A 12,146-nucleotide genomic window follows, 5' to 3' on the forward strand; every position below is an offset into this window, starting at 1 on the left:
GATTCAGTGGTCATGGATTGAACTTTAAAATGTCTAGCATTAGGAACACCAACAAGGAGAGTTTTCAACGAGGTGTCCAGAACGACTTATATCCTTTGTTGGTAACTACTGTTTTGGTTGATTAAAAAAAAAAAAAAAAAAGTGAAGCTGCAGGCCTATGGTGTAGTCTCTGCTTGGTCATACCTTCATTGGTAGCTGGGTCACTATAAAAAACTTACTCCATTGTTGTCTTATGTCAGATCATTTGTTTTTATTTGTGTTTGATTTTTTTTTCTTCTAGAGTTTGCAGGATCTTTTTTCTTTAGATTAGAGCATCTAACTATCAGACCATGGAATGTCAGTGTTTAGTTCAGGCTTCAGTGCAGAATGAGGATAGGTCTGAGAAAGTTAAAATGAAGCTTCTTTGCTCATCTCAGTTAAATTCCTGATAGCCGTGTGGCCCTTTTGCTTTGTTGTATTTGCTGTGGCTGATTTCCCTGCAACTTTTCCTTTTTTATTTTTTGTTTTTCATTCTTTTTTCATTATTTAGACCTCTGGCATTCATAACGTTTGATTAATCTGAAGTGTATTTTATGCAGGAAAGTTTATTTAGCTTTACATTTCTGGGACAAAAGATCTTTTTTGGCTTGATGCTTACTTAGCTGAGAACTCTGTAAAAACTGCCTTTTATTTGAGCTCTGGGTTTCCCTTAAAAAAATGAAAGCCAAGATTAAGTGAAATGTGACATTTAATGCTCAGGAAGAACAGATTCTCTGGAAATAACGTAAGATCACTTTTCTTTTTCCTTGAATTCATTGATGGAGTTTTTTATTACTTTGTTTCTGTGTTGTTTTTTTTTTCTTACTCCTGGAGGAAGTGGATGAAGAGGTTACAAGCGCAGCATAATGAGTACAGCTTTTGTGTGGAATATGACTGGATCCATATCCCATGATCATTAAAGAGATTTCCTAAACTATTTTAGCATCATCTTTTGTGGGCCACTTTCATTGCAACTAAGAAAATTCAGGGCTTACTTTCTTAGGGATTGTAGTTTAGAATGGTGAGTTTTACTTTTCCATGGCAGTGATACCACACTATAAGCACTGCCACTTACCGTCGCTTAGCTGTGGAGAAGCAACTTGCTAAGTCAGAAGCGCTTGATACTTGTGACTGAATCTGTATAAGATGGAGAAACCAAACACTGAAAATAAGTCATTTTACCTGAGATTTAAACACAATCCAAGAGTAGAAATGCGGCTAAAACATTTTGTAGTACTGAAATCTGTGACTGTATATGATTATCTTTCCATCTTCATATCATTTGTGCTCCTTGTTTTAAGCAGATTAGTGCAATGTCTCCTATCATTAGCAGAAGGGGAGAACCTCTCATTTTGAAATAAATAGCCTTACCCGTGGAGAAACTGTTCTGGTGAAAGTGTAAGAAAATGAACATAAGCAAGAAATGCTTTGTGAAGGGAGCTGACATGGCTTGGAAGAATGTCATACAAGGCTTTAATGGGCTTGGCGAGGTGACCACGTCATTGATAGAAAGGTGGGGAGACAGGCAGCATCACAGCCTTTGCTGAGAGCTCCTGCTTCCACAGCGAGTCAGACAGTGAGAGCAACAAGTGGGTTCCTGCTCGGGTGAACAGAGCAGAGTTCAGGTGCTGGTGTGCGGCCGTGCTATCATTCCAAAAGGAAACAAGTGGCACAGCTCTCGTGGAAAACACTGAGTGAGAAAGGCAACATAATCAACTGAAACTCATCGTATCATACGTCATTGCTTGGGGGAGTGTTAATAGTTCTTTAAATTTACATTGTGATTTTGTTTTGTGAATGGTTTAAAAGAATGCTCTGAGAAGCACAAGAGCGCTAACACAGCTATGGGAAAGTGAGCTGCTATCTACTCTATTGCATTTGTTCTCTGAGATTGTTACGTGTGTTTTAGAGTCTTCAGTATCAAAGCAAAGACACACACAGAAGGAATATACCTGCATTTTCCAATCACCCCCTGATTTGCAAAACATACATAGGAAGAAAAAATGCTTTTCTTGTAGATTGATCGTAATTGATGGTGTCATGAAGCAGTAATAAATGTAGCATTCACAGCACCACTGAGTTGTTTAGTTCTCAGCATATAATAAACTTCAAGTGAATGAATGCTGCTGGAGTAATTACATCCTCTACATCGCCTTCCTCCAATATGTTAAATTAAAGCAATAGGCTTTGTGGCATGAGAAACAAAGCAGCATGGTAAGGGGTGAAGAGATGGCAGTGAAGTGAGAAGATGATAATAAGCTGCTGCTTTTAAGTACATTAAATGCATTTAAATATAATATCTGGCCTGTAGTTGGCATGGAAATATCCTGGGTGTTAGCAGGTGGTGTCCATAGTCACAGAAGAAGGATCGTGCAGGGCCCCAGAGCTGCTAAGCATCCTGATTCCTGTTGCCTTCCCCTTTTGCTCTACGGGAGGTCAGATTTTGCAATTAATGCCGGTGCCAGCAGTTGCTGTCAGTAAATACTTTCTTTCATGAACCCGCTCTCTGTGACTTGGGCATGTTTTTCTGAAAGTTGTCTCACTGAAACAGCTCGTGTGGGTGAAAATCCTGCGAGTTAACTGTCCAGAGCCCCAGCTGTAGCTTGGGGAGAGGACTTCTTACCAGGGTTCAAGAGTGTAATTTTAAGAAGAACAGGCATCTTTGCTGTCACTTTGGGCATTGGTTGGACTATGCTTTTAGAGTCATGGTGATGTTTGCATTACAAAACTAGATATTAAGCTCCTCTTTAACCTAATTCATGCAATTCTCAGCTGTGTCCTTTTACCTTTCACCTTAAGTACATGTTCTTCAAATGCATAGCTGAAATATTTTCTGCATTTAACCCATCCATACCAGAAAGAGGAATATTAGCTGGACCAGTTTGCACAAAAAGGCGGGGAAAAAAAAAGTGTTTAACAAGCCTGTAAACAGTTTAAAGCAAACTGGCAAACTGAACATTTCAGTAGTGTCCATGAGAAAGGAAGCAAAAAAATAGGCAACTTCATTCTGATGTGATGGCAGCCCGTGGCTGCAGCTCTAGGTTAGAGGAAGAAACCCAAGAAATGTGTCTCCAAAGGGACAGTAGTGTCTGTCTTTATCCTTCCTTTGTCCTTTAACTGCCTTGCTATTTGTTAGGAATTCCTAAACCCCTTTCCAGAGTTACTAATGCCTGGGTGTGTCATTTAAAGGTGACTGAACCTCAGTCATAGATCCTTAATTTTTTTCTAAATTAAAGCCTGGGAGCCTTTAAAAATGCTGCGCAGTGTGCTTAAGGCAGCTTATAGATAGTCCAGGAGAATACAACCCCCTCTACGCTACACTTGCAATGATCCAAGCTATTATTTATAGTTATTTAGTGGTTTAAATCTTTTTTTCTTCTCTCCTTTTTTTTTTCCCCCCCCCGGAAAATTAATAGCACTGAGTGAAAACGATTTGTATAAGGGGGCTGGTGACAGGACATTTAAGTGAAGCACGGCTGTTTCACTGGAAGTGCAATGTGTAAGTCAAATGCTACCTGCTGGGCTGATTAGCAATACCTGGGTATAGTTCTGTAGTCTGTGTTAAAAAGGAAATTGTACTGGAAAAATGAATGTCCCTTCCTGTCTGAAATGTGTGAATCCATAAAGGTCCTGAGTGTTGTTATTTACTTTCCCTTTGTCTTATGGTTTAGAATGGCCGAGAGTCATGTTTGTGCTTTCATGGCACGTTGGCACATCCGTTTTCTTGAGAATTTTCGAGAATGAAAGAAGCAATGACTGCAGGGAAGGATTTTTTTTTTGGGGGGGGGGGGGGCGGGGCACAGAAGTGGCAGCTTGAGGATGAAATGGTTCTTGACGTTTTTGTTGGACTAAGCTCCTCATGTGTGTTAAGTAAAAATAATGTGCGTAGCGAGAGCTTCACATAGAGGCTCTGTAAGTGCTACCACATCTGCACGCCTGTCGCTGCTGCCAGAGCTCCCTGGGGAAGGCAGCGTTGCCCGCCGTCCCTGAAGTTCATAGTCTGAGCTTTTTTCTCCGTTCGCTCATCTCATACTCCAGCTGGTTTTGTTTGCGGACATGTACTTGCACTTTCCATTTTCAAAAATCCACCTAGAACCTGAATAGTTCTTTGAGTTTCTGAATAGTTACATTTCCTTTCCAGATATCTTTGTTAGCCTTCTCCTAACACCCCTGCTGCCAGTCCTGCTGACTTGTGAACACCTTTTCAACAGGCTTGCCTCATGCAAGACTGGTTCTATTTTCTTTCATTTCTGTGCACCGTTATGCAAGAACACTGCAATAGCCTAGAACAAGAAATAGCATTTCTGTACTATTTCTGTCATGCATTACAGTATTATTTACTTATATTTTTCTTCAACTTGCTGTACTCTGCAATAGCACAAAAAAAGATTCAACCAGTGAACAACTCTGGTTCAGAAGGGTTCTGTACTGTGTCATAAGAGTTACGTGTGTGTTAATAATAGAGTAGATTTTACGTGACATGTTGGCAGTTTTATGAGGAAGAGAAGATGTATTCAGAATACTGTTGCAACATTTAAAATACGTCTGCTGGAACTCCACAATTCCTTCATTCTTAAAATTTAAATTAAAGCCAAAACAAGTTCACATAAGGTAAGAAATGCAGACTATAGTTGCTCAGTTTTTTAAAAAGTGAATCAGTTAGCCTTAGGTTTAAGCCTAATGGGGTGGGTTTAAGCTGCACTCCCCTTGCTTGCAAGAAAAGCATCATGCATGAAGATTGCTGATCCCTTGCAAAACCCCCTTAATGTCAGTGTGGCTACATGTGAGTACAGCAGACTGTTCTCATAGCCTCCGTTAGGGTGGGAGGATATTCCTGCCAGTAGTTGACTGGTAGTGAAGAAGAGCAGTGTTGGTAGGGTTGTTTTTTTTTTTTTTTTAGTAATATTATTTCAAAAAACTGATTCAACTTTGTTGAATCACAGTTGCCACCAGTCAAACAAATGCAATTTGTTTCTACACTGGAATTGATATAATAAAAATGTATCATGGCTTAGCTGGGGACAGATGCTTTTTACCTTTTGCTGTTTTGGTGATTTGTATCCTTCTTCAGGATGGATTTTCCTAACATCATATATTGATCATATGTTAGATCTGTGCAATCTTTAATCTGCACAGAAAATCTCTTTCTGCAGTAGAAGAGCTGATAGGGTTTTTGTTTGAATGTATGCTGTTAATAAAATATGTTATTTTGATCCAGTCTGACTTCTCTACTGCTTTCCTTGTGGTGATGTGAAAGATGGTGTGTCTTGACCTAATTGAAAAGAGCTTAATTTTCGTGCATACTCAGCAAAATCGTAAAGTTCTAGCCCTGGTAATAAAAGTAGAAGCTGATCTTATTAATACATCATTTCAGAAACACAGAGCACCACTAAGTGACTTGTGGATTGAGTAAAACCTCCTGTAATCACAGTCGCTGTAGACTTAAAGCTCTATAAACCAGATGGCAAATGCCAGCGCAGCTTGGGAGAGCTTTAGAGCTGCAGTGTGTTAAGGCTCTAGACAGGACTTCTGCAGTGGTAGCTTTTTAAGCTGCAGTTACAGAGCACAACTGATGCAGTTACAGAAGCAGTAATAATAGTACGTTACACTTGGTGACCTTTCATGAGAGGACCTTAAAGCTCTTGAAGAAAAGACTTTTAAATATGCCCTTCCTGCTGATAGGGAATACAGGCTGTTCAGCCTCTTGAGAACAGTCAGTTTGAGCCTGCAGGCAGACGATGACCTCGGCAGGCCTGGGGCTCCAACCAGGAGCTGCTGCTCCTCCTGTCCTCCTGTCCCCGCATGGACTCGGCCTGGAGCCTCCCACCTCGGAAGCTGCTCGTGTCGTTAGGCTGGAGTAGATCCAGCCTGTGGAAACAGGATTGCTGCTATGTAAAACGCTGTGCACTGCGAGCCGGAATGGGGTAGAATGGGCCTAATGGGAAATTTGCTTTATTTCCTTCGTTTGCAAATTGGGGATAATACTAGAAGGGTGTTGAAATCTGGGGATGAAAAACACTAAAGGCTGGATATACCACAGCTAATTTCTTGTCCTTACCTAAGAAGCTTAAGTGTGGAGTGTCATACCCAGTCAAGGCAGATAGATAGGTACTTGCAGAGATTGGCTGGGATTTTAAGCAAAACGGTCATGTTCTTGGTTAAAGTACCATGCAGTGACCAGGAATTTACACAGCTTTGGTGTTCAGCTTAAGAACCACATAATGGTATTTATCAGTAATAGAAGTGAATGACTGTATTGGAGATTTGCTCCTGTGAAGTCAGTAGTTATCTTTTCTTTTTTCACAAAGTGATTTTGTTGTTAATTTTCAGGGCCTAAATTTCAGGCCTGAAGGTTCTCCCTTGGTGACTGTTTTTTTTTTTTTTTTTTTTTATCTTTTAGGTTGATGTAATTGTGGCTTTGGGTGGCCTTGCAGGACGCTTCGACCAAATAATGGCAGCAGTGGAAACCCTTTTTCATGCAACAAATATCACTCCTTTTCCGGTGATCATTATTCAAGAGTGCTCCCTGATTTACCTGCTTCAGCCTGTAAGTGATGTGAAAAGTTTCTTTGTAATAAAACTGACTTTCTGTCCAGAGCTTGTTGTTCTGGCACCAAAAAATGTGCATTTTCTTAATTGTATTCTGTAGGGTCAAAGCCTAAATATAAAATACATTACAGATAAATGGACAGCAAATGATATACCCTGCAGTCCTGCCTTTGAAAAGATCAATTTAATTTGTTCAAAGTAGATTTGTTTCAAAGGGGAGGAACAAAGAAATTAAGAAGGTATAAAAGCTGAAATGGACTAAATCTGGGATTTTGATTACAAATTAAGAAAGTCTTTAAACTTTTAAATTGGGTAGTAGTAAATTTGAATTTAGCACACAGTCCCTTTGCATGTTGATACATATAGATGTGTGTAGTCAGAAAAAGAAAACCATAGGAGAAAGATATGAGGGAAGCCTTGACAAACATGTCAGGCAGAATTCGCATGTTAAGGAATGGTGCTGTTCATTATGATGGGAACCCAGCTAGGATCAGCAAGGGGATTTGTTTTAGATACGTTGATTTTGTGGTTTTCAGGTCTGCAGCTCCATTTATTGATTCATAAAATGCCACAAGCACGAGATCTTGCAGAGTTCTACTTTTAAGATTTAAATTAAAAGCAAATCTAAGCATCAGAAAGTTTTCTCTAACAGTGATACATTTATTTGTTTGGAAATACCTTTCCCTGATGTCAGGGTTTATAGAAGCCTACCTAACTTTTTCCATTTTATCTCAGCTTATTTCATTAAAATAAATAATAAAATCGATAAAACTGATAAAATTGACAAACCCTGCACCACACACATTTCACTGTAATTTGAGAAAGGCATTAATAAGTTTCTATAAGATTATAGATTGAAACCCACAGGGGCAGATGCTGTATTAACAACTTGGAAGCCCTGTGTCTGCAGGAGGGGTGGTAGAGGCAGGAGCTCATTTGCCCGTGTGATGAGGAATGACTGGGAATGCAAGTGATTAGAAGCAGCAGAGTGAGGGAAAACAGGGCTAAAGGATAACTGGGGTTACAACCTGAATGTGTGGAGTAACGCACTGGTGGGTAGCTTGTGCGGGTAGTGCTGCTGGTCACTCTAAAGTAGTTCTGGGAGCCCTTTAAGAACACACTTAGTTAAAATAAGATGAAGAATTCCAGTTTCTCTTACAAAATATTCGCCTTGACTGGTAAGGCTTTTTATTCTGTTAAATTACTCTTCTGTTAATCTTCCTCTAAGTGATTTTCAAAATGCCGTTCTCAGGGTTGCTTTGGGAAGAGTCCTCAGTGTTCAATTAACCCCTTTGCGTCTTAGAAAAAAAAGTCATGGTCTGTGTATTTAAATGGAGTTGGGGTTGCTGGTTGTTTGTTTCGGTTTGTTAGAAACTTCCTTATGTTCTTCACTGTGCTTTACAAGAAACATTTAATACCTTTTTATTGGTGGGGACAGCTGCCCAGGGTGTTATTTCTTTTCCACAGTTTCTGGCTGTCAAGTTGCATTGCCGATAACTGACTTGTATAACTTGAGGCTTTTTTTCTAGTATTCAGAAATAAAGGGCAGATACAGGGGGCAGGTATTTTACAACAATCTTCAAGCTAATTCTGACACAAAATTGCATTTCATTGTTGGTTTAAACTTGTCACCGTCAGCGTCTTCAGTCAGCTGTCATGGTCCCTCCAGATAATAATATTAATCCTTCATAGTTAAGAAAAGATCAAATAAGAAGTTTATACAGGGGAACAGGCAAGGAACCTAAGCTTGGAAGTACTTCTTTTTTTTTTTTTTCTCCTATGGAAGTCAGCATGATATTTGCTCTTGTAAACACTCCCAATCATGGCATTCTCTCTCTTTCCTTCTCTCCCCTTTGTAATTTAAAATCAAGGTAGGAGGGAGAGGAACACAGTGGGAGACAACCAAATTTTTGAAATGCAAGTCTGGAAACTATGTAACAAATGAAGCAGGGTTTTGAGATTCAAATGCTTATGCAAATGATAAAGTTAAAAGCATCTTGCTTCTCCTATAAAATATAGATCTAAAATGTTTCTCTCTTGGGGAGGAAGAATCTGATTTTTGGGAGGATTCTTTGGTTAAAATATGTGAGCAAAATGTAAGTATATTTTCATTTCAGAATAAAATTAGACTTCTGCTCACTGTAGCGGAGACCATTCTATATCATGTGTACCTAGGCAGAGACTAAAATACTTGGATAGAGCAACAAACCTGGAATCCCATAATAGCTCTTATAAAGATACAGAGAAGAGCAAGTCAAGTCCCTGAATTATTAGCTACCAATGCAGGAACTAAGAGGAACACTAAATGGGTGGATATCTTAATACACCATAAAATTAAGTAATTAATTGCTTTAAAAAAGTTATTTCACGTTATTGAAATGTTGATATAGAGGGGAACAGCTTATGTGGGAGGAAGATATGCAAGGACAGAAGGCAGTGTCTATCAGTATTGGACAACTCACTTGTAAAGGTCCATGGTGTTGTGGGAAACAAGCTTGTAACTTGCTAGAAATCCTAAGGGTAATGCAGAAGAAGGACAGTGCCCTATATGGAATATACTGTAGCAGGTGGAGCAGCTAAACAAAACCTTTCTTCATCAACTAATAAAATCATCCAAGTCTGGAACAGTAAGTGGTATTTGTGGTTTTAAGTACTTTAAGTACAAGATAACTCTTGAGAAATACTAAAGCCAGATATAGACAGTGCAAGTTTTTGAGAAGAATTGGGAAAAAATGTTTTGACATGAATAAAGCTACAGAGAAGATGACTCATACTCATATCTGACTTGTAAGATGATCTGGTGAGAAGGGAGGTGGAAAAGAGAAGCAAGATTGGAAGTATATTATGCCATAAATATTTCTTTCTATCTTCATTGCCTTTATAGAGAATCTGGGTAGTGGGGTGAGAAGTAGCTGTGCATTGTGTAGATCTAAATTGAAAGATGTGAATTCCACTATAGGTCAATGAGTATTAAAAAAAAAAAGGCCTAAACAGAGTCTGAATTTACAGAACTTGTAAGATGACAGCAAAACCTTTCTTTCTTCTGGGTGGGAAGGGAAAACTAGTGACCAACAAGTTTAATGCATCTTTAGGCAGATAACCGTCATAGTTAACATCAAAGCCAAAGTCTTAAGAGTGTAAATTGCTTCAGAGAAAAAGTAGGTATGGGGCTGTATTTGATTTTGCCAACTCCCAGAGTGGTTAGCAAGGGTTTATGTGTGTCCTGCTGCATTAGTTAGTATAGAAGTTAGAATAGGGAGACTGCAGAAGAACTCCAGGAAGTGATTCTTGCTCTAAAGCATTTTCTGATGTGATGATTTAAGGTTTTTTTTTTTTTTTTTTTTTTTTAAGCGTACTACTCTGCACTGAATTGTCATCATATTTTTTTCTGTACTGGTGGGTGGAAACCCTGAATTCTTAAAAAGGAGTAATCACTCTTTATGAGCAGGATGTTTTATGTAACCATCCATACATTTTATGCCTGAAATTTTGCTGATATCAATTACCATTAGGATATACCCTGGCTGAAGAGCTTTAGGCCCTCTGAGCCATGTTTATCATGCTAGCCATGCTCAGTATGAATGACTTAAGGTTTCACATACATACTTTCTCATTTTCTGGTGCTGTGCTTCTCAGGAGTACAGAAACATTAGCTTCTGTACACTGAGCATAAATTATCTTTTATCTGTGAGTTTTATGGCAGTTTGTAATACAAGGTAATAGGATTTATGACCAAGAAATGAGAAGATGTCCAAGAGTTAATGAGGCCTGTCTTTTACATTATACTGAGCAGAGTTCAGTGTTCCCCATGCAGGATTCCAGCAACGTGTTATAGGGGAGAAGTATTGCTACCTATACATGGAAATATGTTACAGCAGTGTACTTTTGTCAGTTAGCTAACTCTTTTGAAATAGTGTGTGAATGCTTTGATAACCCTTTTTCCTACATACAGCTTTTCTTGTGACTGTCTGTCTTCCCTGTGAAAAATGATGAATGATTTACTATCACACACAGGAATCCAGCAACTAAACATGAGGAACAAGGATCAGGAGTCTCACACCTTATCTGCGGCTTTCTACTACCAGCCGAAGTCCTTGACCATATCTCCTCAGATGGTCAAGGATCTAGTCTTTGGATCTCATAGCTGCTACTGTGTGCTGTGAGTAAAAGCCATGTATGCTTCTCTGAGCAGATACTGTGAGGCTCGTTAATTGGTTGCAAAATGTTCTTCCATCCTAAGCTCCTTCACTGGAGTGGAACATGGTATTATTGCAGTAGGAACAACAATATTAATAAGCTCTTTAATGAATATAAACATTGCTATACAGTAGTCCATGCAGCCGATCAGTTGTTAGGTTCTCATGCTCAAAGATGTGGCACGGGCTTGGTTTGGGGGCATTAGTACAGCTCAGCCAGGGCCCACCAAGGAGCTGAGATGATATCCTCTGGCTCTAAGGGCGAGAGAGTGTAGTCATTCTGATGCGAGCAGCGCTGTGCCAGCTGGCTGGAGAGCCAGGGGACGTGCCAGTCGATTTGACTTAATAATGCAGATGCGGAGAGGCTAGGGTAGAGTTCTGCGCCCAGATTCAGATGCTGCTATAGATAAAAGTGAGGGAAGGTACAAGAGTGGCAGCCTGGATTGCCTTTAGGTCACTTGAATGACACATCTAAGGGACATTTAAGGAATTTTCAAGCAGGTAGTTTGTATTCCCTGATAGGTGCATCTCTTTTGGATTTCTGCTATAAGAAAGGGAGTCATTCAATTGGAAATAAACCCTGCTGTGGAAAAGGCTGCCTCAAGTCCTTCCTTGACAGCTTGATTCCTCCATAATAATCCTAGAAACGCCAAAGAAATTTTGTACTTTCAGAGCTTCCTTCCCCAAAAGCAGCCATGTCAGCAGTAGCTACCTTGGTTGCCTTCCTTACCTTTCCTCCCACTTTCGGGCGAGGGGCAGACAGCACAGAGCTTGGGTCTGCTATGGCTCCACTTCTGCCCTTGGAATAAAGGAGTCAGCGCTATTGAGGCCTGTCTCTTTTTCCTGATTGGGGAAAATCTTACTGAGCTAATAACAATTCATTCTCACTGTGTATTTTGCTGCTGCCCTATGTGAATTGAACCTCCAAAAGGCTCCAGGCCCAGATCTTTGAGGAGGCCTGTAGTAAACTCCCACAACTGTGTCGCCCCTGTTGGCCTGCCCTTTAATCCTCACCCACAGGCTCTCAATCCGCAATTTTTCCTCCCCTATGCTGAGCTCCGTACATTCCAGTTGCTCTCTCATGTAAAGAACAACTCCACCACCTCGCCTTCCTGGCCTGTCGTTCCTGAAAAGCCTAAAGCCATCCATGGCCACGTTCCAGTCATGAGAACTGTCTCACCATGTCTAAATAATTGCAATGAGATCATGGTCCTACAATCGCACATACATCTCCTGTTGCCCTTATTTATTCCCCATGCTGCGCACGTTTACATAGAGGCTTTTGAGCTGAGCTCCCAATGTGCCTCCCATTCTAGCTGAGACAGCTGCATCCTGACTATGTGGGCCTTCAGAAATTCTCTGATTTTCTCATTTAGCCTCTTC

General features: G+C 40.0%; 1 protein-coding gene across 3 annotated transcripts in view; it reads left to right on the forward strand.

Annotated features, from left to right (window-relative positions):
• TPK1 (thiamin pyrophosphokinase 1) overlaps positions 1 to 12,146 on the forward strand; it is a 264,754-nt gene that overhangs the window by 162,263 nt on the left and 90,345 nt on the right. For all 3 annotated transcript variants that reach the window (XM_088520866.1, XM_088520869.1, XM_088520868.1), the window contains one exon: positions 6,419 to 6,565. In XM_088520866.1, the coding sequence (XP_088376992.1) occupies positions 6,419 to 6,565 (147 nt within the window). The remainder of the gene's footprint in view (positions 1 to 6,418; positions 6,566 to 12,146) is intronic.

This window comes from Tinamus guttatus, unplaced genomic scaffold, assembly GCF_059628265.1.
Source record: "Tinamus guttatus ecotype Peru unplaced genomic scaffold, ASM5962826v1 Tinamus_guttatus_pri_ptg000104l, whole genome shotgun sequence".
Lineage (NCBI taxonomy): Eukaryota > Metazoa > Chordata > Aves > Tinamiformes > Tinamidae > Tinamus > Tinamus guttatus.